The sequence below is a fragment of the Falco biarmicus genome, chromosome 1, assembly GCF_023638135.1.
Source record: "Falco biarmicus isolate bFalBia1 chromosome 1, bFalBia1.pri, whole genome shotgun sequence".
NCBI classification, from domain to species: Eukaryota; Metazoa; Chordata; class Aves; order Falconiformes; family Falconidae; genus Falco; species Falco biarmicus.
Genome location: NC_079288.1, coordinates 394,524 through 419,094, shown reverse-complemented (window position 1 = coordinate 419,094; position 24,571 = coordinate 394,524). Strand labels below are relative to the sequence as shown.

Genomic DNA, 24,571 nt, shown 5'->3' with positions numbered 1-24,571 from the left:
CGAACGAGTCCTGGCGGACCTGGCGGCTAGAGCGCCGTCTGCTCGCCGCCTCGCCGCAACCATGGAGGCGCGACGCTGCGGCCTAGAGCGGCCCGACGCGGCGCGGGGGCTGCCGGGACCATCGAGCGCGGGGCAGAGCGCCGCCGTGTCCTCTGCGGCCGCCATGCTGCCCGCCGCCCGCGCGCTGCCGCCGCGCCTGCCCCGCCGCCTGTCGCCCGCCTTGCGCTGGGCCGCGGCCCGGCCACCCGCCGCTGGCCTGCGGGCGCTGGGCACGGGCCGCGCACGGCGCTCGGAGGTGCTGGCCGAGGCGCCGCTGGACACGGCCACCAAGGAGTACTCGCCCAAGGTGCGGCAGCTGGTGCAGGACATCGCGGGGCTGACGCTGCTGGAGGTGGCCGACCTCAACGCGCTCCTCAAGGTGGGTGGCCCGGCCCGCCTCATACCGGCCTGGCCCGGCCCGCGTGCGCCGCCTCACTGGCCGCCGGTGCCGCTGCTCTTCCCGCAGGAGACGCTGAAGATCCCGGACGTGGGGGTGATGCCGGCGGCGGCTGCTGCTGCTCCTTTCCAGCGCGCCCAAGCAGCTCCGCAGGTACCGGGCTCTGCGGGGAGGGGTCGGGAGTTGGGCTTCAGGGGCTCCGAGTCGGCTTGGTGGGTCCCCACGCGCGGGGGGGGGGGGAGGGCTGTTGGACTTTCACCGAGTTCTGGCTGCTTCCAGGAGGAGGAAGGTGTCCCGCTCAAGAAAGAGAAAACACATTTCACTGTCCGGCTGACAGAGCTGAAGCCTGCTGACAAGGTGAAGCTGATCAAGGAGGTGAAGAACTTCGTGCCAGGAGTGAACCTCGTGCAGGTGAGGAGTGGGCTGCCCGAGGCTCTGGCCACCCTACTGCATCGCCCCCAGGCCCAGATGGGTCCCGAAGCGTGTAGCAAGCGGCAGCCTCAATTTTCTGTTTGAAGGGAAGCCTGGATTTCTGCGTTTAGAACAGTCTGCCAGTGCACACGCCTCAGTGCAAAGATGTGGATGAGGTGTAGAGCAGGGATCGGTCGCATCTGTTTGCCTGGTTTTTTTAGAGACTGCTGTTCCCTCCCTGCTCTGCTGCATGGCCACCAAGTGAGCCCCTAGCAGAAGCGGTGAAGGAGGCAATGACCTCAGAGTGCCCTGTGCCAGCCAGCTTCAGCATCTCCAAACTCAGGAGCTTCTGTGAGCGTTCTTGTAGAATTTGGGAGTAGCCAGGATTCCTTGCTACAGACAGATTTGGCTTGCCTTCTCCTTGGCTTTTTTGAAGGCCAGTACGTTTCTGAATTTAGATGATTTACTGCAATTCACGTGTCTTGCAATCCACACTTCCAGTCTTTTTCAGAGCTCTTCTTTTTGTAGGTGATGCCTCTTTTTCCTCGGATGAGACGTGCCTTTCACAGTTTTGTGCAGCATCTGAGCTCATGCCCTTGAACCATGATATAGGTTTAGAACAAAGAATGGGTGATAGAGCTGCTACTGCGGAAGTATTTAACACACTTTGGTTCTCCTCGGGTGATGCTTTCATATCTTGGGGATAATAGTAGCTGTCTGTTTACGTAGTTGCAAGGAAGAAATGTTGAGCATTGTAGATCTGCTCTTATTTGAAGCCTGGGATATCAGAAGGAATTGCAGAAAATCTTCTGACACATTTGTATTGATATATTGCAAAGCAGACAATTCGGTAACAGAGAAACTCTGGTAGCAGAGACATGAGTTTCGTTGGCCTGCTGGGATAACTAACTGTCAGTTTGGTTAGTCTCACAGTTGTTGATCCGTTATCAGTCCCAAGCAAACATTAAAATACCAAAACCCTGTAGCGGACACGATCAGGTAATTAAAAGCTGTCTGCAGAACTAATACTAAATCAACTTGGCTTAGCATGTGGAACCTGTCAGACAACCTGGCTACAGTTCTGATGCAGTTAAAAGGTTGGTAGATGCAGGTTATTGCGGATAAACTTTGTCAAGCGTGACTTACCCGACCTGATATTTTGTTGGTAAAATACACACACACAGACACGCAAAACTGCTCCTGACAGTTGGTTTTGTCTACAGGGGTTGTATTCAAAATGTAGGTGATAATGTTTTTATTATAGATTTTATTGCTATCCAACTGAGGTGATTTTAATGAGATCTGCAGGGAATCTGTTCTTGTCCTGTAGGGCTGTAAATGATTTGCAAAAAGGCATTGCTAGTAAAATCTTGGGACGTTGGGTGCTGATGTGACTCAAACAGGTTAGTCCTACAGAAACGACCGCTTGATGAGACAGGCGTGTTGTCAGCACAAGCTGGACTCGAGTCCATTTGCACCTCTGGACACTTGTTCAGAGCTGGCCCAATAGATACTTGCCTCGCATCTTCATTCCCATACAGTCCAGCTGGGGTTGGAAGTGCGTTGCCTCTCTGCCCAGTGGGTGTTCCTGCGTGGGTCCAGCTTGGCTCTGGCCCTGCTCTTCCTCCTGCTGGGTGTTGTGAGCAGCTGTTGCCTTTGACTGTGGCTGCTTTAGAACAGAAGTTACACATTAGTGAGCAAGGTTCTTAAATGAATAACTTTGATTGTGTTGCCTGTCCTCATCTTGGCAAGCCAGAAAAGCTCCTTTCCGGACGCTGTCCTGGGCTCTGGGGAGTGAAGGCATGCCTGCCCTGCTGAGCTTTGCCAGCACAGCTACACCTTCTCATCCCTAGTGGAAAAAGTGTTTCCTGCCACCATGGATACATAGTCACTGAGCCCAACGTGAATTAAAACAATAAAACCTTCTTTCTGTCAGCAATGGTCAATCTGTTGGGTGCTAAAATACCTGCAGTGCCACATGGCAGACAGCTGGCAGCAGCTTTTTACTGTAGGAGCCTCCCTGGGTTTTTTTTTTAAGGAGCCAAATAGCTTTGCTGCTGCTGGGTTGTGAGAGAGAGCGCATCTGACTGCAGCAGGGTTTATCCTCCTGGGCTCCCTTCCCTTTTTTGCAGCAGTACTCCCCGAAGTCCCTTTAAATCAGTTCAACAGCTTCTCAGCTTGCCTTAAATTTTGCAGTACTGCATAGTATCGATAGTTTTGTATAAAAAGTCAAAGTATCAAGATTGTGTTGTTAAGCATAGTCCATATGGGAAATTTTTATTATTTTTTTTTTTTTTTTTACCCAGTGCAGCACATTCCTGCACAGCTGTGTACAAACCCTGAGACAGCCTCTCCTCCCTGCTGGCAAAAATATGCAACCCAAAACATTCGCTCTGAAAAAAGGCGAGCCAAGGCAGGCCAGTAGCTGCCTTAGCAGGTTGCTGCAGTGGCTCTGTGTGTCCCAGGCTCCTCAGACTGGGGCTGTGCATCTGGATGCACCATGCCTGTGGTAGGAGGAATTGGTGGGCAATCATTGGCTGAAAAAGGCCTTCCAGGACTAAAGTGGATGGGCCCCCACTTACAGTTGGGTTTAGACATCTTCCAGCAGGATGTGCTGTAGTTAAAGTAAAAAGTCTTGGCTTTGGGACCAGTCAGTGAGTTTCCCTGCTTATGCAAAAGTCAGGCTCATGGCTCTAAATCTGTTAATCCAGTTAGTGAAAGCTAGTTTACAAGTCTCGTACTTTGTCTTTCCTGCAGGCAAAGAAGCTGGTGGAGTCCCTTCCGCAGGAGATCAAGGCTAATGCCTCCAAGGATGAAGCAGAGAAGATTAAAGCAGCGCTGGAGGCAGCTGGAGGGACTGTGGTTCTAGAGTAGATGGCCCCTGTCTCATCACTGAGGGACTGGCGCAATGGCAGCCTTCCTCGCTGCCACCTGCCCAGGCACTGGCTGCTGCCGGAGCCGGGGTCCGGTGCTTCTGAGTGTGAGGCATCCCCTGGCTGTGCGGTGGGAATGCTCTCTAGCAGTGATCCGCTGCAAGAATGCCGTACGGTTTGGCGGGGCTGCTGCCTAGTTCTGGCATCGCAATGAACTCTACCTTCATAAATGTAAAAAAAACCACGCTGTAAAACGATTAATCTCTCCAGAATCAGCTCTGCCTGATGCTGCCGGGCCCCCGCGCACGCAGCCGGTACCAGCGCTGCTGACGCCCGCCGCGCCGCGCTGCCGCCGCCTCGAGCCGCGTTCTGGTGTCGCCCCCCCGGGGAGCTCTGGCAGCCCCGGCCGTTAGCGGGGGGAGGCGTCTTCCGCGGTCTGCGGAGCGGGAACCGGCTCTTCGGAGCCCGGGGGCGGCCGCGGTGCCGCGATCCCCCGCCGGTAGTGGGGAGGGGGGGGGCGGGGCTGAGGGGCGGGGCCGCGTGCAGAGCGGCGCCGATGGCGGAGCGGCGCGTGTCGCGCTGGTACTTCGGCGGCCTCGCGTCGTGCGGGGCTGCGTGCTGCACCCACCCGCTGGACCTGCTCAAGGTGCGGGGGGGCGGGGGGCGGCCGGAGTGGCTCCGGGTGGATGGATGAGCCACTCGGGGGAGCCGGAGAATCTCGCCTAGGGGCAGGGGAGCGGCCGGGGGGACGCGGCTCTGAGAGGCTGGGGGCCGGGAACGGCTCTGAGGAGCCGGGGGTGGCTCTGGAGGGCGGGAACGGCGGTGGAGAACAGGAGAAACGGCTGCCGGGCGGCCGGTTTGTGGCTGTGAGGGGCCGGAGCGCGCGAGGAGCAGCCCTGGGCTGGGGGGTGGGGGGGTGCGGGGGCGCGTGAGCAGGCGACTTGGGGCGCCGGGGCACAGCGCTGGGGGGCCCGGGGCCGGGTGTGGGGCTGAGGGGATACGGCCCGGGGCTGTGGGAGCCCGGGGTGCCGGCCCCACGAGCTGTGCGGTGCGGGGCTGTGGAGGACGCCCGGGCCAGCCCTGCGCGGCGCTGGACGCGGGCCCGCTGGATCCGTGTCCTCCGGCCAAGGTGCCGGCGGGGCGCGGCGGGCGGCCCGGCATCCTGCTCCCGCACCACGGGCGCCGCGCGCAGCCGGGCACAACGGGCGGGGCGGCCGGGCGGGCTGCGGGGGGTAGCGAGCCCGGGCCGGGGCCTGCCCTGCCTGCGGGACGGGCTCGGGACAGGCACCCCTGCCCACCGCACGGCACCGAGGGAGGGGAAGCCGCGCTGGGCGCGGGCCCAGCGGAGGAGCCAGCGCTGGCACGGGGGGACGCCACGTCCCGGTGCTCGGCGTGTTGCCGTGCCCGGCTGGCCACGGCTGCCCATCGGAGGTGGCTGGCAGCCCGTGGGGGCTTGTGTAGCACGGCCTGGCAAGGCACTAAGAAGGGGAATTAGGCTGGCATATGCCGCCAGGTCTGCCTCTGTCTCCAAGCCAGTGTGATGGGTTTGACTTTGGGGCAGTGTCCCCATGCACTGTCCCCTGTGGATGCGTAGCCCCCATGTGCTCGGTGGCTTTGAGCCCAGGCCAGTCATCTGGTTTTGCCCGAGGGTTTGCACCTGAGTATTGAACACAGACCTGCCTTTGGCCCAGAGCTCGCCCACAGTGGGGACTGGTGCCAGGCATGGGGAAGCACAAGGGGCCTCGGGGTCTGGCAGGGCACGGGGCCAAGGGCGCTTTGCTGTACCTCTGGACCTTGGCCCTGGCGGGAGGCCCCAGCCAGCCCGGCTGTAGGATGCAGCCACTGGCCGCCCACAGGGACTGCCTGCCCTGCGGCAGTGACCACAGCACTGACCAGCTCCTCCCCTGTCCGCCTGCCTGCAGCCCTGGGGTGGCCAGGCAGCAGAGCACTTCTGGCATAGCTGTGCCCTGCCTGCCTGGTCCCCCTGCCCTGCGCTGCCTGGCAGCTGCTCACCCAGCTCCCAGCATGTCACAAGCTCTGGTCTCCGACATCCAAAATCCACCTGCTGGGGCTAAAGGCAGGCCCCTTCCCTGCCCCCCACTGCTGCCCTGCACAGGAGGCAGAGGCTGTTCCCAGCGTCCCGCTGTGTGTCCCACGCTCTGACCATGCTGGGGCTTCTCTAATGGGAGCCAGGCCTGGTCCCTGGCCAGCGGCCCTTTGTTCTCCTTATCTCCTGGGGCCTTTGACTCACATGTGATCTTCGCAGTGTGGGGCTAGGTGGTTATGCTCAGAACGTGCTCTGGCACCAGCCAGCACAGCTCCTCTGTCCCGGACAGCCCTCGCAGTCCCACTATCACTTCCTCTGGTGGTGGTGGGAAGTGTTGGGTTGCTGGGGTTGGGCAGGGGAGCACCTGAATGCCCAGGCTGTGGCCAGGAGTGCTTCAGAGCTACGGGGTTGTTTTCCTGCCTGTGCAATTCCTGTGGCTTGGGAGGAGGGGAAGTTGCTTCTAGAGGCCTGCCATTTCACATGACAAGGTTGTAGGCCATCAAGAGGTCCTGAATTAACTCATCCTGTTGTGGTCCCATCAAGCAAACCCACACTAGTTGCTTGCTTGCTCACGTGCTTCTGGATCCTCCCTGCCCCGATGTGGCCCGGGGCTACCACTTCATGTTGGGGCGTGCTGCTGAGGCCACTGAGGCGGGCAAGCACCTGGGAGGGACTGAGGGCAGGTTCCACAGCACTGCCCCTTCTCCTGCCAGCCTCCACCCCTCTGGTGCTGGGCTGGGCCAGTTCCCAAGTACTGCTTAGGCGTGGAGAGCCTGGAGCTATTGCTGTTTGCACAGAATCTCCTGTGCGAGTGCTGACAAGTTATCCTGATGAGCACTCGAGCAGCCATCGCTGCTCTGCTGCCCTGTGTTGTCCCATTTCTACCCAGCCCCAGCACTGGGCTGGTGTGCTGATGCTGCTGGACTCTGCCCCAGGTCCACCTGCAGACCCAGCAGGAGGTGAAGATGCGGATGATGGGGATGGCAGTGCGTGTGATCCGCACCGACGGCTTCCTGGCTCTCTACAACGGGCTCAGTGCCTCACTGTGCCGGCAGGTGAGTGCCACCATGCCCTGACAGTCTCTGGTCCCCCAGGGCCAGCGTGGAGCTCCTGCTGTGCAGCACTGCCCTCACTGTCTGGCAGCTGGGCTGGAGCTGACAGGCTGCCCTGAGCCACAGGGACTGGTGCCCAGCGGGACACAGCAGCTCATTCTCCCTCCTCCAGATGACGTATTCCTTGACTCGCTTTGCCATCTACGAGACCGCGAGGGACCACTTGGGCCAGGGCAGCCAGGGCCCTCCCCCCTTCTACCAGAAAGTGCTGCTGGGTGCAGTGGGAGGTGAGTGAGGGAGAGGGTCCCTCAGCCCCAGGCTCATTTGGGCTGGAGGAGCCCACTGACCCCAGGTCTTCTTTGCCCCTAGGTTTCACCGGCGGGTTCGTGGGGACCCCAGCAGACATGGTGAATGTCAGGTCAGTTCTGGGTGCTGCTGGTAAAAAAGAAGGCTTGTGGCTGGCAGGTGGCAGCGATGGGGATGGTGGGGTGCTCCCCAGGCTACGGACTGCTCTCCTGACCAGGCTGCCACTGGTTAGTGCCTGGTCCTGGCGGGGAGCTCTGTACCCAGTTGTTTTCTGCCATTTGATGTGACAGCCCCCAGCCGCTGCATGGCCGTCTGGGGGGGCATGGGGCTGGAGGCAGCTTTCTGGTCCCTTTGCAAACAGGCAACACAATCCATCTGCTGGGCCTCTGGCCACTGCCCTGAGCAGGGGCAGCCCTGCCCCAGGTCCCTGGGGCTGAGGGGGGCAGCAGGGCACTGACCTCTGCCTCAGCCCGTGGTGCTCTGCCTTCCAGGATGCAGAACGACATGAAGCAGCCGCCCTCACTGCGCCGCAAGTGAGTGGGGTCCAGGACAGTAGACTGGGGGGCTCAGGTTCCTGGGAAGGCCAGGACAGTGGGGTGGGGGGCCTGGGCTCCCGGGGTGGGTGGTCAGGACAGTGGAGCGGGGGGCCTCGGGCAGTGCAGTCAGGGGCCAGGGCTCCCGGGAGGGCCAGGGCAGCAGCGGGAGGTCGGGAGGGGTGGGGGTTCTCAGGGGGCCGGGGCAGCAGGTCGGGGAGGGGTCTGGGGTCCCGGGGTCCGTGTGGCCGCGGCGGGGCAGGGCGTCCGGGTTCCCCGGGGGTCCGTGTGGCCGCGGGGGGGCAGCACCGCACCGGCAGCACAGCCCCGTGCCCGGGGGCGGCGGGGCCGGGGTCCAGGCCGCAGCCCCGGGAGCCGCCGCTGCCTGCTCGGAGCTGCCGGTGCTGGGGAGCCTCCGACCCTGACATCCTCCCCTCTCGCTCCTTCCAGCTATTCTCATGCCCTGGACGGCATGTACCGCGTCCTCCAGGAAGGTGAGGCTGTGCCAGCCAGGGCAGGGTGAGCCTGCCTGCTGCCTCGTTGCTGGCAGTGGGGAGCCGTGGCTGGGGTGCCCGCGGGTGCTTGCTCAGCTGGGGCAGGGAGAGGGGATGGAAGGGTGGCCGTGGGGCCCGTGACTCCAGGGGAGCCGAGGGCTATGCATCTGGCTGGGGCATGGGCCAGGCAGAGCTTGGCAGCCTGCCCGTACACCAGTGGGGAAAAAAAAGAGAGGCCTGCAGGAGCTGCTGTGAAGAAGCACAAGAGGGTGGGAGCAGGTGGGAAGGGGAATGAACAGCAGCAGGGAGGAGGCAGGGCTGTGCTGAAGGTTTTTTCTTTCCTGCAGCTTATTTGCTGTTCTGTGAGGAGTCCAGGACACAGACCAGGCAGGGAAGGAGGCTTCCGGGAGGAGGGAGTGTGAGTAATGTCCCAGGACTCTGCTGATCCCAATCTGTCTGTCCACAGAGGGCTTAAAGAAACTCTTCTCCGGAGCTACGATGGCATCCAGCCGAGGGGCCCTAGTCACTGTTGGGCAGGTAGGACAGCTCTGCTGGGCGGTAGGTGCCTGGGGTAAGGACAGGGGTAGTTCCTGGCATGGCGAGGAGTGGCGACATTTCACTAATACACTGTGTCTCCACAGCTGTCCTGTTACGACCAGGCCAAGCAGCTGGTTCTCACAACTGGGTTGCTGTCGGACAACATCTTCACTCACTTCCTGGCCAGCTTCATCGCTGTGAGCAGGGCTGGGTGCGGGGAGGCAGGACTGGGATGGGGTTTGCCTGCAGCCAGGCTCAGGTCCCCCAGGCTGAGGCTGCCAGAGGTGCTTCTTAGGGCTCTGATTAAGCAGAGCTGGGCTCAGAGGCTCCTGTGGGGCTCCCAGCCTGGAGCTGGTCCCAGGCAGGGCTCTGGGTCTCTCCAGTGACAGTGGCAGTTGCTGGCACCTGGGTCTGCTCTGTGAGCCAGAGCTGCTTGACCCTCTTTGACTCTCCCCAGGGCGGATGTGCCACTTTCCTGTGCCAGCCCCTGGATGTGCTCAAGACCCGCCTCATGAACTCTCAGGGAGAGTACCGGGTGAGCAGCCCATCCTGCCCACCTCCGCTCCCTTCGCACACTGGCCTCTGCCTCCCAGCACCACCTCATCTCTGTCTCTCTCACTCCAGGGTGTTACCCACTGTGCCATGGAAACTGCCAAGCTCGGACCCCTCGCCTTCTACAAGGTACCTAGCTGGGGCTGTGTGGGATGGGGTGGAGCCGGGGGAGACTGGGCTGGGCTGGGCTGGGAGCAGAGGTTAAGGCCCAGAACAGCTCTGGGGCAGGAGTCTTCCACACTCTGCTGCTGGCAGCCTTCATCTGCCAGCCCCTGCCTTGGCCCTGGGGCATTAAGAGCCATGGCCTCTTCTGGGCTTGCAGCCTGGGTCTGCGCACTGCAGCAGCTGCCCTCTTGTACCCATTGGGCTCCCAAACAGGAATGCAGGTATAGGCAGCAGTGCTCCAGCACTCGCTGGATGTTACTGACCAGCAGACACTGGTCAGCTCTTGCACCCTACGCACCTGGGCTTGGTGCAGTCACCTGTGTGTCCAGTCTCACTGCTGGTAGGGCTCCTGGAAAAGGGTTTCACGCCTGAAGTTTCTTCCAGATGCTGCCAGTCAGGCATTTTCCCTGTTACAGCCTGTCTGCTCATCTTCCCCAGGCAGCGTCCAACCCCCTTCTGCACTGGGGGCTGTGGGATCTGACCCAGGCTTCTACCAAGATTCTGTCTACGTAGTGGTGATGCTGGCACTGATGTGTTTGGGGGCAGAGGGGTGATGCATGATGCTGAGATCTGTGTGCACAGCAATGGCTGCAGTGCCTCCCTCACTGCCGTGGTAGTCTCTGCCTGCCACCAAGGCCCCAGCTCCATGCTGCATGCCCAGCGAACCACTCCCTGGTGCTTGCAAGCTCCTGCTGCTCCCTGTGGGTTGGGCTGCCGGGCACCCTTGGCCCTGATGGGGAAGCCCAAGGGCTAGGCACACGCTGACTCTCCCCGTTCTTGCTGTCCCCTTCCAGGGCTTTGTTCCTGCTGCCATCCGGCTAGTTCCTCACACCATCCTCACCTTTGTCTTCCTGGAACAGCTGCGCAAATATTTTGGGATCAAAGTGATCACCTGAGTAGGAGGGACAGACCCTGCTTCACCCCAGGGGGGTGAGCATACAGGTCACTGCTGAGATCCCAGAACCCCTCTCTACTGTCTAAGGCCAGTGCTGCTCCTTTACCCCTCATCCCCACTCCTGTGCCTTGCCAGTGTCTGTGGCCAGGCAGTCCCAGACTCCCTTTTCCTGTCACCCCTATTCTCAGCATCTGTTACCTCTGGTATAGTCTTGGGCCCCTTGTCCCCTCTGTACTGTTGGTTTGGGTTTTTTTTGCTATCTTCCTTGTGCCCTCCTGGCCACAAGTTCTGTCTTTACCTCCCTCTTCCCTGTTCCTTGTGCACCTCCGGGAACAGAGGATCTGCCCTTCTGCCTCTCTGCCTGGTCACAGAGCCTATAGGGCTGGTGGGCCAGCAACCACGCTGCAGTGTCCCCCACACGCTGGGGGAAGCAGGGCAGCTGGCGGGTTCCCAGCCCCTCATGCAAGCAGGAGGGGGAGACACAGGTTTAGCGCTGTGAGGGCCTGTCCTCCCTCAGTGCCTCTGGCCCTGTGTGCTCCTCCACTGGGATCAGCACAACCTGGCATCCCCGCTCTGCTTCCTTCCTGGCCTCCCCCACCACCGCCTGCTTCAGCTCAGCCAAAACTCACCAGCGCCCAACGGCTGCTGGGCTCTTCAGGGATTGTGCCTCGTACCAATGATGACAGAGAACGGACCCCAGGGGGGAGTGGCAGCCCTTGGGCCACTCTGCGCTGCTGGCCAGGTGCAGGCTGGAGCCCTTCTCTCCTGGCCTGCCCTTGCCCAGGGCAAGGCTGGCAGCTGTGCCGCTGACCCCCACCCCAGCCAGGGCCAGGCAGCACCTGCTCGAGGACCTGGCACTCACCCACAGCACACTCACCCCGGCCCCCAGCCCTGGCCTTGAGTGAGGGTGTCCATCCAGCACTGTGCTGCAGCCTCACCCCCTCCTCAGCCCCTCACATTGGGGCAGACCCCCAGCCCCTGAGTGTGCCAAGGCTGCCTTATGGCCCTCCCTCACCCTGCACCATCCTGCCTGTGGGGGCTGCAGGCACCAGCCCTTCTGCCCTGTGCACCACTCTCTGTGCGTGGTCGCCCCAAGGGATCAAAGAACTGGAATATCTGTGACCTTAATATGTATTATAATAAACAGTAGTGCAAGTCCAGGGCCTGGTGTCCTGCTTGGGGGGCGGTGGGAGGGAGGATGCTGTGCTCCCTGCCATTGCACAAGGGCTCAGGCTGAGCTCTCCGGGAGTGGAGGGAGGAGAGCAAGGCTCATCCCCTTCTGCACCATGCCAAGCAGGGAGGTCTTCACCCTGTTCTATGTCCCCAGCCCCGAGGGCACATGTGCCCAGTGCCTCCCAGCCCTGTGCGGTGGGGAGCTGCAGGCCGGGCTCCCACACCAGCCCTGCTCTGAGCTGTGCCCAGCCTCGGCTGTGTGGGCAGCACCAGGGCAGAGCCGTGCCGAGGGTGCCAGCCTCTGCCTCTTGGCAGGAGCTGCCTCCTGGATGTGATGCTAATTGGGCTCTAGCAGGTGGAACAGAGCCAGCCTGGGACAGCAGAGGAGTGAAAGCTCGTCACCTTAACGAAGTCTAATGATGCTGGCTGGCATCACTGCTTTGTTCCTGTGCCTGGCCCCATGTGAGAGCCACGGGCAGGTGAGCATGGGGAGAGCTGAGCCTGCTTTCCTTGTGAGGGGCTGGGGGCTGCCAGGCTGTGGTGGCCATGCCCCCAGCCACCCCAGCCCTGCTCCCAGGGCCAACGGGCACTGCTTGGTGCCCTCACAGGCACCCAGCATGGAGCAGGAGAGCGGTGGAGCTGCAGGGCCCTGCCCCGGCCAGCCAGCCATTGCCCTCCAGCAACATGGAGCCCTGCTCAGCCCTGTGCCAGCCAGCAGCAGGGATGTTCCAGCTGAGCCACCATCTCCCTGAGCTGCTGCACTTCTGGTACTTGCATGTGCTTTTCCCATGTCCCTTATAGCAGCTGAACTGTGCCACAGCTGCGCCAGCAGGATAGCATGTGCCAGACACAGCCTGGAGCACAGAGCGTCCGGCAGCTGCACAGTTCGGGCACATTTCTTATCTCTGAGCATCGGAAAACGAGAGGCCTCAGGACTATCGGCAGCCTGTTGCCAGTGGTGTTTGCACTCGAGTAGCTGGCTGGCCCCTCCTGAGCTCATCCTGCCCTCTGGCCCAGGCCTGTCCCCCGCCCCGGGGTAGCATGCCAAGCCCCAGGCCCTGCTGCCTCGGGGGGCTCCCCACAGGTCATCCCTTTGCCCACACCAGGCAGGGCTGGGGGCCTCTGATCCTTCCCACCGCCACAGCCGCCTCCTGACCCAGAGGGGTGTGAGGGCTGTCTCCAGGGGGCAGCCGTGGGTCTGACCCCCTCTTGGTGCTGGCAGGGCACCTGCAAGCCCCAGTGTGTGCCTAGGTGGCCCAGACCCTCTGTCTGCACCCACGGGACATCCAGCGCACGGGTGGCTGAGCGGAGCAGGAACCTGGTGCGGGGGGTCCGGGTGGGAGGATGCTCGGTGTCCCTGAGCTGCCACCGCCCGCACAGCCGCCACGGCCGTCGGCCCACAGGTGGGCTGCTGGCACCCCCGCGGCCGGGAGACCTGCCCAGGCCACGCTTCAGCCCCACACCCGGGGGGCGGGGGCGGGGCCCAGGGCGCTAGCTGCCGGGTGTGCGCGTGCCCGACCGTGCAGCGGCGGGACTGCCCGCGGCTGACACGGACTCGCCACCGCTGGCCGGACCGAGGGGGTGGCGGCGGCTCCCGGCTGCGTGGCTGCAGTTTGCCCGGGCGCGCGAGCGGAGCGAGCCCCGCTCCCGCGGCCGGAGCGGGGAGATGACGCCGGGAAACGACTCCGGGGAACCCCCCCGGGACCGCCGGGGAGCCCCGGGGCCCCGCCGCCTCGCTGGCGCCGGGGGATCCCGCCGGCACCCAGCAGGGGCTGCAGCGGACCCCCGGAGCCGCGGGAACCCCCGTCCCGCTCCTTTGGGGGGTCGGTGCGGGCCGGCTGCACGCACCGTTCCGCCCACCCCGTCCCCGCCGGCGAGCCGAGCCGGTGGCCGGGCGCGGGGCGGAGAAGCCAGTGGCGGGGGCAAGCGGCGGCGGCCACGCAGCTCCCGGGTGCGGCCGCCGGTGATGCGGTGCCGCAGGGGCAACGCCGCGCCGTGCCCAGCGCCGAGCACCCGGGACCGGCGGCTACGGGTGGGGCGGGGGTCACCGGGCTGCGCCCCCCCCGGGCTGACGGGAGGAGCGGGCCGGCGGGACGCGGCTCCTCGCCCGCGGTCCCTCCCCCCGCGCCGGTCCCTCCCCTCCAGCCGCCACAGCCACCGCCACCGCGGCTCCGGCAAAAGTTTTCGCCGGAGCGGCCGAGCGCGCCGGTCCCGGTCCCCGTCAGCACCGAGATGCGCCCGGGAGCCGCCGCGAGCCCAGCCCCGACAGGTATGGGGAAGGAGGGGGGGTTGGGGGGAGTGGAGCGCCTGTCCCCGCGGTCTCGGGGCTCCCCGTCCGGCGGGATGCCGCCCGCCCCGTCGCGTTGGATGTGGAGCCGGGTCGCAGCTGCGCATCCCCGGGGCCGCGGCTGGATCCCCCGGGAGTCCGGGGCAGCAGCTCCCGGAGCCGCCCGGTGCTGGGCGTTGGCCGCGGTGGGGCTGAGCCCCTCGGCAAGGGGTGTCCTGGGCCGGGGAGGTCCCAGCTGGGCTGTGCCCGTTCCCCCCTGAGCCGCTGCCTCGGGCGTCCCTGGGGAGGGGCTCTGGCCTTGGGCATCACGGCACCCCCGGATGCTGCCGTGGCTGTTGTGAGCCCCAGGCAAGTGATACCAGCCGGGCTCTGGCGCACTGGGTCTCCTGGAGAAGCCCCTCGCTGGGATGGTGCCCGCTGGGTCTCCCTGCCGCGGGCACAGCAGTGCCTGCAGGTTTCTTTTCGAGGGGCAGAAGCAGGGGACGCTTTTCCAGCCTTCCCAGCACTCCCCAAGCTCTCCGGGTGTTGCAGGAGCCCATTGCGAGTGCCCTTTGTGACTCTGTCCCAAGCTCTGCTGTGTCAACACGGTGTTGGTAAATGGCTTTGTTTAACCAGGACATGTTGGGTATGTGACCTTGCCGCCCTCGTCGTTGCAAGCGCATCTCCAAAGCAGCTGCCGCGATCCCCTCTGCCTGGCGCTGTGCTTCCCAGCCCGGCTGCTCCCTCAGGGTGGCAAAGGAGAGGGGGGCACGCCGACGTCAGGGCAGCTCCCCTCGAGCTGCGGTGGCTGGACGGGCAGGGGACGGGGCATTCTGCTGCTGCCCAGCCAACGCTGCCGAGCATGTGTCCGCACCCTGTAATTCAGCCGCCTTGCCCCACACAGCGCTCAGCAGCACGTGTTGTGGGTGTCCTGACCCATGCCAAATTCAGTGCTTGCCCCTGTGATTTCCTTGGCTTTATCTGTGCATCAGCAGGAAAATTTAGGACCTGCAGGACCCCTCCTCGGCATGTTAGTGCTGCCCTAGCTGCCAGCTCTGTCCCTTCCCACCAATCCCTGCTCTGTTCTGCATGCTGCGGTGCAGATTTTTTTTAATGTTCTGTTGCCTGGAGAGGGGAAAAGAGAGAAGGCTGAACAGAAAAAAGGCAAAATGTGGATTAAAAATACTTAATGAAAAAATGTGACCATAAGCCCTAATCAGCAGTGCAGGGCTGAGACCAGCCACCAAGCACAGCACTGCTCCATGCACCTTGCTGTGCCGGGCAGGGGCAGGATCTGGGCAAGCCAGATGCAGGGGGTATGTGGTGGTCACTCTGCTCTGTCCCCCTGTGCTCCTCCATTGTATCTGCCCTGTCCTGAGTCCTGTCCTGGCCCTGGCCCTGCCCTGGCCAGAGCCCCGTCCTTGTTTACCCCAGCTCAGGAGCTCTGAGGAACATGGCTGCAAGCAGCAGGCACCAGTGGACGGCTGGGCACAAGTGCCACCCCATGGCACCTCCTGCCTCCGGCACAGCTGGTGGCTGGCCATGCCCAGGTGCTGCGGGAGCCTCGGGACAGGGAGGGACCATGCCAGGACCCTTTCCAGGATGAGCTGCTGTGTGCAATGTCCCTTGCACATCTGCACCTCAGCAGCGTCAGCTTTGGGCTTGCTGCCTGGTGGGGTACCGGGAGGTTGTCCCCAGCTCCATGATGACCACAGCATTCATTTGCAACACGAGCTGTTCTGGGGAGGCGGGTGCTGAGCTCCCAGTCCATGCATGCATGCACACACGCCTGTCTGTGCTGACCTTTTCCTTGGCTTTTCCCAGTCCTGTGCTTCCCCTGTGACATGCTAACCACACGTGTCATGCCTTGTCTCCTGTACCATCCTCCTGTGCTTCATGGATTTTTGTGCAAAGTGAACAAGAAAAACCCCTTTCCCCAAGCCAGGACTGAGGTGCTGTGTGGCTCAGCATCCCCTTGCCAGAGCCTGCCAGGCAGCAAGGTTATTTGACCCCTACTCAGCTGTGCTTGCAGACGGCATTCCCTCTTTGGTACTGGGCAGCTGTGGAAGGTGTTCTTGGCCATCCCTTTCGGTAGCAAGGCAGTCATGGAGATGATGCAAAGAGTTTGTCCTGTTTGCATCCTGTGTTGCTGTTGACGAAAATGCTGTCGGGGTTGGTTTAGGTTTTCTTGGTCCAAAGTGACACAGAATCTGACATTGTTGGTGCCTGGTGACGTCGGCTCTATCCGTGTACCACTGCTCAGCATTTCCATAATCATGTAACTGTGCAAACGAGCTGCGGTCTTGCAGCATGAGGGCTGCTCCAGGCAGTTCAGCTGTTCCTCTGCTGCCAAAGTTCCTGGTACTCGTTTCACGGGGGAGGACTGGAGCAGTCGTGGGTCACAGGTGGGTCGCGGGAGGCATCCCGAGCTCGGGACAGGGACACAGCGTAGGGTGTGGATCAGACCTCCCAGGCCTCCCTACTGCCGCCATCTCCCCCCACCACTTGCCCTGCTTGCTGTGGTCCTGGGTGGAAAGTGGAGCAGCATCTGCAGGGCCAGGCTCGCTCTGGCATTGCATCAGCTCTGGCCCTGCACCGTCCCCTCCCTTGCCAAGTGCCGAAGCCCCTGCCGTGCTGGCTTGTAGCTCTGAGCTCAAAGCCAAAGCCAGCCGTGGAAAGCACTGCATTAGTGCACTGGGGGCTAACCCCTGTGTCTGGAGGGCATGCAGCCCCCCGCACCACCTCCCGCAAGTGGTGTGTTGGGCGCAGGGCTGCGCTTACAGGGAGTCCATGCTCCCAGCCCAGTTCCGTGGAGGGACCAGGCTGCCTTGGGCTGTGCCAGCTTCCCGGCACTTGTGCAGTGCTATGGCTGTGCCCGGGTGCTTCTGGGTCACGTTGCATATGCCCATGAGTGTCCCCACGGAGGATTCGCCGAGCTGCTGATCCATGTGGCAATCAGCCGCAGTGATCCCAGATGTGGATCTCATTCCCTTGCACGTGTGATGGCAGCTAGAGCTGGGTGCCAGCCGGAGGGGCCAGGGCAGCAAAATCCCCAGGGGAAGCCGACCTGGACGGGAGGAGGAGAGCGCCTCTCCCCCAGGCAGGGTTGGGCACTCAGTTGTCCATGGGGGTCCACGCCAGCACAGAGCTGCTGTCAGACAGCACAGAGGCTGCATACCCATGGGTGGGGGGACAAAATCCTGACACAAACCTGTTCCCATCCATTCCCTATGGCTTGGTACGATGCCGCAGCAGTGGCAGCAGCCCAACAGTGCAGCATGCCCTGGTGCTCAGCTCACCCCATCACCCCCCCCCAGGCTGTGCACCCAGCCCCCTACCTGCCAGCACACCCTGGGCCGATGGCTGCCGCAGGGCCAGGGGCCACAGGGAAGCTGGTCAGGGGGGAGAGCGGGTTCTTGCTTTGCCCCCACCACTGCAGGAGTTGGCACCACTGGCTTGGGAAGGGCTCAGCGCACAAACACAGGCACCAGTGACCTCCCCACTCCCCCTACACAAGGGTAGATGATGGGGCTTATGTCTGACACCTCTGGACCCCCAGCACTAGGGCTGCTGGCATTGACCCCTTCCCTGTGTAGGTGCAGCTGTCCAGGGGCCAATTCCTCTTTCTTCCTCTCCCGTCACAGGCGTGAGGTCTCCCCTTTGTGGCTGCAGCAGTGGAGCAGCGCTGGGTGTTTGGAGCCCAGCCTCCATGGGAGTCAGCAGCCGCAGAGCTGTGACACAGGAACACATCACATTGCCTAATGCCAGCGTGGGGCAAAAGTCCCCTGTGCACCCACTGCAGCATGGCACAGCCCCAGCAGATGCACCCACTTGCATGCTGGGCAACCTCTACTCAGTGCCTACGGCTCAGCGTGGCGGGGAGGCCCCCCAAAGCCTGGCCCAGCTGGGTGCTAGGTGCCGGGGCAGGAAAATGTGGCACCGGGAGCTGGTCGGGCACACCAGGGTGAGGGGAGGTGGTGACATGGAGTCGAGGCACCCCAAAGGTGCTGCCTCTGGCAGTGGGCATGGCTGAGAGGGGCTCTGGCACCAGTGGCCATGGCATCTCCAGCCAGCAGCGACCACTACTCTGAGCACTGCAGGCACTGATGCTGGGCAGTGCCAGCTCCCAGGGAGGTGCTCAGTGCTGCTGGTGGTCCAAGCCACCCCAGACCTCACCATTGCCACTGTGGAGGGCCCCCACTCCTTCCCTGCTACTGCCCATCTGTGGCGAACCAGGGACAAGTGGTCCACAGCTACTCCTGCACGCCCACGTGTCTGCTGGAAATAGCCTGCATCGCTGAGAGCGTGCCATGGGCTGGCCATGCTGCCGGGGGTTCCTTGCATCACAGGAGTGGGGGGGCTGGTGCGGGGCTGCGGCTGTGGGCAGCTGGGGCAAAGGGCCTAGGCAGGGCCCCGCTGTGCCGGGGGGAGCCCCGTGCTGGAGGCCAGGAGCGTGACGGCCGCATGTGCCAGGACCCCTCACCCAGTGCAGCCTGCCCAGCTTGGCTGCAGCAGGGCCCGGGGGCCGGGGGAGCTGCTGCCAGCCCGGGGGGAGTCTGGGGCAGAGGCCTCCCCACTGCTAAATCCCATCGCAGGCAGCTAAAAATAGCGACACCTCTGCCCCAGAGCTGACTCCTGGGCTGCACAGAGGGGCTGGCAGCGAATCGCTGCTGACCCACCATGCCAGGAGCAGCACTGCCTCTTGGGCCAGGATGCTCAGGGCAGGGGCCGGGCACCGGGGCCTTCCCACAGGGCTGGGTGGTGGGTGGCGGCAGGATGGGGCAGGTGGGGATGCTGTGTGGGGCTGGTGGGGTGACAAAGGAGAGGGATGCTGACGTGGGGCTGGCATGGAGACGAGGACAGGGATGCTGGCATGGGACTGGTGGGGTGACAAGGACAGGGATGCTGTGTGGGGCTGGCATGGGGACGAGGACAGGGATGCTGGCATGGGACTGGTGGGGTGACAAGGACAGGGATGCTAGTGTGGGGTTAGTGGGGTAACAAGGACAGGGATGCTGGTGTGGGCAGGTGGCCAGTGGGCTCCTACTGAAGGTCCCTGTTCCCAGAGCCCACCCAGTGAGGACTGTCCCAGGAGACAGTTCCTTCTGTCCTAGGAGTGTCTAAATAAGGCACGCGTCGGCAGGTCCAGCTCCAGGAGCTGCATCTGGAGCCCCACACTGATTAATGAGCTTCTCAGGCAGCTGCTTGCGACATGGTGAGTGGGTCTGCATGGAGGAAACACGACTTTCCCAGGGATAAAAATAGGCATGGGCAGAGCGGCGAGCCCTGGGAGCAGTGGCTGGCTGGGGCGCGTGGCGCTCCGGCGGGTGCCTGGTGGGGAAGCTGGGGGAATGATGCTGTAGTGTCTGTAGTGGCACTAGCACTGCTGTCTGTCCTGTCCCGTCCCCGCAGCTCAGCTGCTGGCACCCCACATGGCCGTGCCATGGGGCTGCCACCAGAATGGCCCCTTGTCGGAAGAGCTGAAATCCTGCTCAGGAGCCCCATAACCGGCTTAGGGGGATGGAGGGAATTACAGCTCCTCGTGAGCCAGGCTTTGTGTGGGAGTTCCCGGGCACCGTGTCAGACGAGGCACCATGTTGCTCGCCTGAGCTGGGGGTGATGGAGCCACAGTGGCAGGGCCAGGCAGAGCTGGTCCTGGGGCCATGGCAGCCCCGCGGGCTGAGCCAGGGATCCCTGCGGGTTAATGGTTAACTGCTGCAGGGCTGGCAGCCATCCCTGTCCCTGCCTGGTGGGGCTGCTGTCAGCTCCCTGGCCACCTCCATCCCTGGGTGGGTGCCACCACCGGCGAGACCTGCAGGGCCAGGACCAGGCTCCTTCCACCACTGGAAGCAGATCTGAAATCGGTGCTGCCCAAGCGGCAGCGGCGTGGAGGCAGTGGGGAGGGGAGGCAGCCCAGGCACCAGCCCTTGCCCTAAGAAGATGCTTAGGCATGAGGAGGGGTCCTGCTGGCCACCAGGGGTCCTGGGGTCTCAGGGATCAGCACCCATGTGCAGCTGAGCACCAGCACCAGCGTGGGGTGACCCCCTACCTGGGTCTGTGCACAAGGACGTCAGGGGCGATGTTGCCTTAGGGAGGTGCGAGGGTCTGCCCTGTGCAGGGGTGGTGTCCTGCATGTGGCTGTGTTCTGGCCAAGCAGGAGCTGGGGTGTTTGGCTTAGTGGGCAGAGGTGTGGCATGGCCACAGTTCCAGTGCTGTCCTGGGGAGCGAACGGCAGGTACTCAGCAGCTGATCTGCCTCGCGGGAAAACGCACAAACAAACAGCTGAACGGTAAAGCCAGTCAGGGTCGGGTGAGGACGGGGACAGGAGCATGGCTCTGTGACCAGGGCCGGCTCTGTGCCGGGGTGGCCTCCCTTCCAATGCCCGCCTGCACCAGGCCATGCGTGCCCTGGCTCAGCCCTGGACAGGTCCTGTCGCCTGCGCCCCCATGACCTGGTGTCTCGTGCAGGGTCACCCGTGCTCCATGGCCCTCGCTGCCAGGGCAGAGGAGCTGCTGAGGGCTGGTAGGAAGGCAGGTGCCCTGTACTGCTCCCCATGCAGCTTGCAGCCCGGTGGAGGGATGTCCCGGCCACGTCTCCTCAGCTTCCTGCTGCTGCTGCTCTGCTGCCAGGTAAGGATGTGACGTCCCACATGATGGGGCTCTGTCCCACCACCCGGTCTGCTGCCAACCCCTGAGCTGCTGGTGGGCCACCCTTGCCTGCAGCAGCTCCTCACCACGGCATGTGGTGCAGCAGCCGGTGCCCTCTCCTGCCTGCCCTGCCATCCACATGGCATGGCACAGCATGGCACAGCACAGCATGGCACTGCATGGCAAGGCACTGCACGGCGTGTCAGCCTGCACTCACCCATGCCTGTCCTGGAGCGTCCTGGAGCTGGGGGGCAGGGTGCAGTGATGCTCCCCTGTGCCCCCAGGGCCCCTCTGCCCAGATCACAGATTACCTCTTTGAGAGCTGGAAGGCGTACAGTGAGGAGTGCCAGCGCAACATGAGCCGCCTGCCCACACCCACAGGTGAGAGCCAGTGCGGGTCCCTGTGGGACAGGGACCAGGGCCAGAGGGGCCGGCATGGGGTCTGGCTCCTGGCTCCCTTCGTGGGTGTCGTGAGGCCGAGGGTGGCACCGCGTAGGTGGCACCGTGTCCTGTCCCTCCGCAGAGCTGGTCTGTAACCGCACCTTCGACAAGTTCTCCTGCTGGCCCGACACACTGCCCAACAGGACTGCCAGTGTCCCCTGCCCCTGGTTCCTGCCCTGGTACCAGAAAGGTAACGGTCGAGGTGGTGCGTGTGTGCATGGGGGTGTGCATGTGGGTCAGTGTGCATGTGTGTGGGTGTGCATGTGCGTCAGTGTGCATGCGTGTGGGTGTGCCTGTATGTTGTGTGCACACACATGTGTGCATGTACTGCTCCAGGCGGTCACAGCCAGGCAGCACACAATGCCAGTGGTGGCTGTGGGGCCCAGCACACCCTATTGCCTGCTCCTCTCGCAGTGAAGCACAGACATGTCTTCAAGACCTGTGGGCCAGATGGGCAGTGGGTAATGGGCCCCCAGGGACAGTCCCTGCGCAATGCCACGCAGTGCGAGCTGGACGCAGAGGATCTGAAGGTGCAGGTGGGTGAGCTGGAGGGCAGCCAGTGTGGGGCTCCTTGCCCTGCCTGCCCTGCCTTGCCCTGCCCTCACTTTCTCCCTCCCTCTCCAGGAAAACTTTGCCAAGACCTACGGCAGCTTCAAGGTGATGTACACTGTGGGGTACTCAGTGTCACTGTGTGCACTGCTCCTCGCCCTGGCCCTGCTGCTGGGCTTCAGGTAGGGGTGTGGGCATGGCTGCCCAGCTGGGGGGCAGGTGCGTGCCATTCCAGGGGGCAGGAGTTGGGGGGCCGGTAGAACCTGTGCTAGGAGCCCAGGGGCAGGAGATGGGGGGCAGGTGGGGGCCATGGCCAGGGTCTGGGCACAGACACTGACAGCAGCTCCCCGTGTCTGCAGCAAGCTGCACTGCATGAGGAACTACATCCACATGAACCTCTTCGCCTCCTTCATCCTGAAGGGTGTCTCCGTGCTGGTCATCGACGCCCTCCTCAAGACCCACTACAGCGACAAGATTGACGACTACAACGTGCACATCTGGCTGAGCGACGAAGTGAGTGGCGGGGCTGGTGGGGCCGGGGGCATGGGCTGTGCGTCAGCCCTGACGCTGCCCACAGGCAGCTGCAGGCTGCCGGGCGGCCACGGTCTTCATGCAGTATGGCATCGTGGCCAACTACTGCTGGTTGCTGGTGGAGGGCATCTACCTGCACAACCTCCTGGTGGTGGCCGTCTTCTCTGAGAGGAGCTACTTCACCCTCTACCTGTGCATTGGCTGGGGTGAGTGCAGGCAGGCTGGCTCCCTGTCCCCTGACCCTGTCCCCACCGTGCCTCACCTGCCCCTTGCCCGCCTCCCCTCCAGGAGCGCCCATGCTGTTCCTCATCCCCTGGGTCATCGTGAAGTTCCTCTATGAAAACATCCAGTGAGTACCAGCCCATGCAGCAGGTCTGCAAGTGTGCAGGGCAGGGGTGGGTGCACGTGGGACACACTGAGGCATGGTGGGGATGGTGTGACAGCCCCGGAGAGGCTCCACACCATCACCCCATGCAAGGAGCAGGTTGCCAAGCCATGGCATTTGCTCACCTGGGGCTGCTGATGCCAGGCCAGGCTCTAGCAGCTGCCCAGACAAAAGGCTGCCCAGCAGTCCCCATCCCTCCCCTCTGCAGGTGCTGGACCACCAACAACAACATGGGCTTCTGGTGGATCCTTCGCTTCCCTGTGTTCTTGGCCATCTTGGTGAGTCTGGGGCTGCAGCTCTGCCCACCACAGCTCCTCACGCAGCATCTGCCAGGGCCCCAAGCCTGCTGCCAGGGGGGCTGCCCTGGGCTGGGGCTGAGCTGGCCTGCCTGCCCCTGCCCTGCCTAGCTCTGCCCTTCATGGCTCACCACTCCATTGTAGATCAACTTCTTCATCTTCATCCGCATCATCCAGATCCTCGTCTCCAAGCTCCGTGCGCACCAAATGCGCTACACTGACTACAAGTTCAGGTGGGCTGTGGGCACAGCCCCCGCCCTGCAGGCCTGTGGTGCCTGCGCTGGGGCGTGTGTGTATACCTTCATGCTGACAGGACCCCTCTACACAGGCTGGCCAAGTCCACCCTGACACTGATCCCGCTGCTGGGCATCCATGAAGTGGTCTTTGCCTTTGTCACGGATGAGCATGCCCAGGGCACACTGCGCTACGTCAAGCTCTTCTTTGACCTCTTTCTGAGCTCCTTCCAGGTAAGCCCAGCCCCACGCGGGACTGGCCCTCTGCAGAGACCCTCTGTCTCAGGAGGGACCAGACCAGGGCTGGGGTCAGGGTCTGGCCATGCACATCACACCTCTCCTCCCCCTGCCCAGGGGATGCTGGTGGCCATCCTCTACTGCTTCGTCAACAAGGAGGTGAGCAGGATGGTGTGCGAGTGGGTAGCTGGTGGGGGGAGGCCTCGGGCAGCCAGTGAGCACGGGGCCACACTGACAGCGGCTGCCCACAGGTGCAGGCAGAACTGCTGAAGAGGTGGCAGCGGTGGAAGCTGGGGAAGGACCTGGCGGAGGAGTACAAGCACACCTACAGCCATGCACCCAGTGCCCGCAATGGCGCCGGCAGCGCCTGCGAGAAGCACCAGCTGGTGAGCGGCTGTGCTAACGGGCTGGGGCGCAGCCCAGTACCTGCGCACCCCGGCACCCGCTACCTCGAGAGGACCGGCCGTAGCACCGCTGAGCACCTCCCACTGGGGGACCGGCACCACTGCTACGAGTTCCCTGAGACCACGGCCGAGAGCCACTTCTGAGCCCACAGACAGAGTGGGAGCGCTGTGCCAGCCCCACTGCCACAGGCCAAGCTGGCTGGGGCAGCCACTGCCTCCCTCCCCAGCCCCGTCCTCCTCTGGGCACTGCGCAGGCTGTGTGGGACCCTGCCCACCCCGGTGAGGATGCTGTGCCGTGCCAGATGTGCACGGGACAATGGATGCAGCTGGGCCAGCTGCGGGTGAGGCATGGCGAGCAGGACCTGGACTGTTGTGGGGAGGGGATCTGTGGGGTGGGGGGAATCTGTGTGGGGGTGGGGGGTGGGGGTTCATCCTGTGGTGCTGCCCTCATGCGCCTTTGAGACCCTTTGCGCAGTGCTGTAATTTATCTGTTGTAACTGTAAATAGGTGTGGGCCCGTGCTGGGCTGCAGGGCCAGCTCTGCCTGTGTGTGCCTCTCTGTCTGGGGTGTGGGGACCAGGGATGCTGTGGCCCCAGACTGCGCCCCCAAGCACCCATGGGTATGCATGGGGAGCTGGGCCACCCGGCATGGATGGGCTGCACCAGAAGACAGTTCTGCTGCCTGCCCCACAGCCCTGCTGCCTGCCCTGCTGCCTGCTGCTGCCTGCCCCACAGCCCCACGCAGGTGAGTGAGGCAGCAGCCACTGCCATGCTGCCGGGGCTCCAGCTCCCCGCCAGCACACACTCTCCTCTGGCTGCTAATTGGCTCTGTCCTCTCACTGCCAGCAGCCCTTAATTAAATCATTTGGCTCTGCCCGCTGGCACCCCAGCTCTCCTGGGAGCTGGCCCAGGCCACCGGCTGGGCAGCCGCTGCTGGCAGCTCTGCCCAGTGTGAGCAGCACCATGGGGTGCGGGGCCGTGGGTGCCCCTGTGCCGCAGGCCCACCGCTTGGCTGCCCGTGGTGGGGAGGGAGCTGGGCGAGCCAGCACCCTAAGAGGCTTGTGCTGCGCACATGAATGCTAAGCCCGGATGCCGCGGCTTTGGGCACC

General features: G+C 63.2%; 3 protein-coding genes across 4 annotated transcripts; all 3 read left to right on the top strand.

The window, feature by feature from the left end:
- Window positions 1-46: 46 nt before the first annotated feature.
- Window positions 47-3,977, top strand: MRPL12 (mitochondrial ribosomal protein L12). Its single transcript, XM_056341353.1, has 4 exons — window positions 47-418; window positions 506-589; window positions 716-847; window positions 3,605-3,977. Exons 1-4 carry the CDS (start codon window positions 62-64, stop codon window positions 3,719-3,721), a joined length of 690 nt encoding a protein of 229 aa, XP_056197328.1. The 5' UTR covers window positions 47-61; the 3' UTR covers window positions 3,722-3,977.
- Window positions 3,978-4,234: 257 nt separating this feature from the next.
- Window positions 4,235-11,461, top strand: SLC25A10 (solute carrier family 25 member 10). Its single transcript, XM_056341338.1, has 11 exons — window positions 4,235-4,366; window positions 6,703-6,822; window positions 6,992-7,106; window positions 7,189-7,237; window positions 7,617-7,658; window positions 8,109-8,152; window positions 8,619-8,689; window positions 8,794-8,886; window positions 9,147-9,224; window positions 9,314-9,370; window positions 10,201-11,461. The coding sequence occupies exons 1-11, from the start codon at window positions 4,277-4,279 to the stop codon at window positions 10,300-10,302; spliced, it is 861 nt and encodes a 286-aa protein (XP_056197313.1). The 5' UTR covers window positions 4,235-4,276; the 3' UTR covers window positions 10,303-11,461.
- A 1,955-nt stretch (window positions 11,462-13,416) lies between these two features.
- GCGR (glucagon receptor) lies at window positions 13,417-23,999 on the top strand. 2 transcript variants are annotated; one of them, XM_056322652.1, is made up of 14 exons: window positions 13,417-13,743; window positions 20,208-20,369; window positions 20,672-20,768; window positions 20,911-21,018; window positions 21,243-21,364; window positions 21,453-21,559; window positions 21,737-21,890; window positions 21,994-22,114; window positions 22,197-22,257; window positions 22,502-22,571; window positions 22,734-22,822; window positions 22,918-23,056; window positions 23,177-23,218; window positions 23,311-23,999. In XM_056322652.1, the coding sequence occupies exons 1-14, from the start codon at window positions 13,441-13,443 to the stop codon at window positions 23,605-23,607; spliced, it is 1,872 nt and encodes a 623-aa protein (XP_056178627.1). In that variant the 5' UTR covers window positions 13,417-13,440; the 3' UTR covers window positions 23,608-23,999. The 2 variants fall into 2 exon arrangements, with proteins under 2 accessions (XP_056178627.1, XP_056178618.1); XM_056322643.1 differs by having other exon boundaries at window positions 13,420-13,743; window positions 21,955-22,114.
- Window positions 24,000-24,571: the final 572 nt, after the last annotated feature.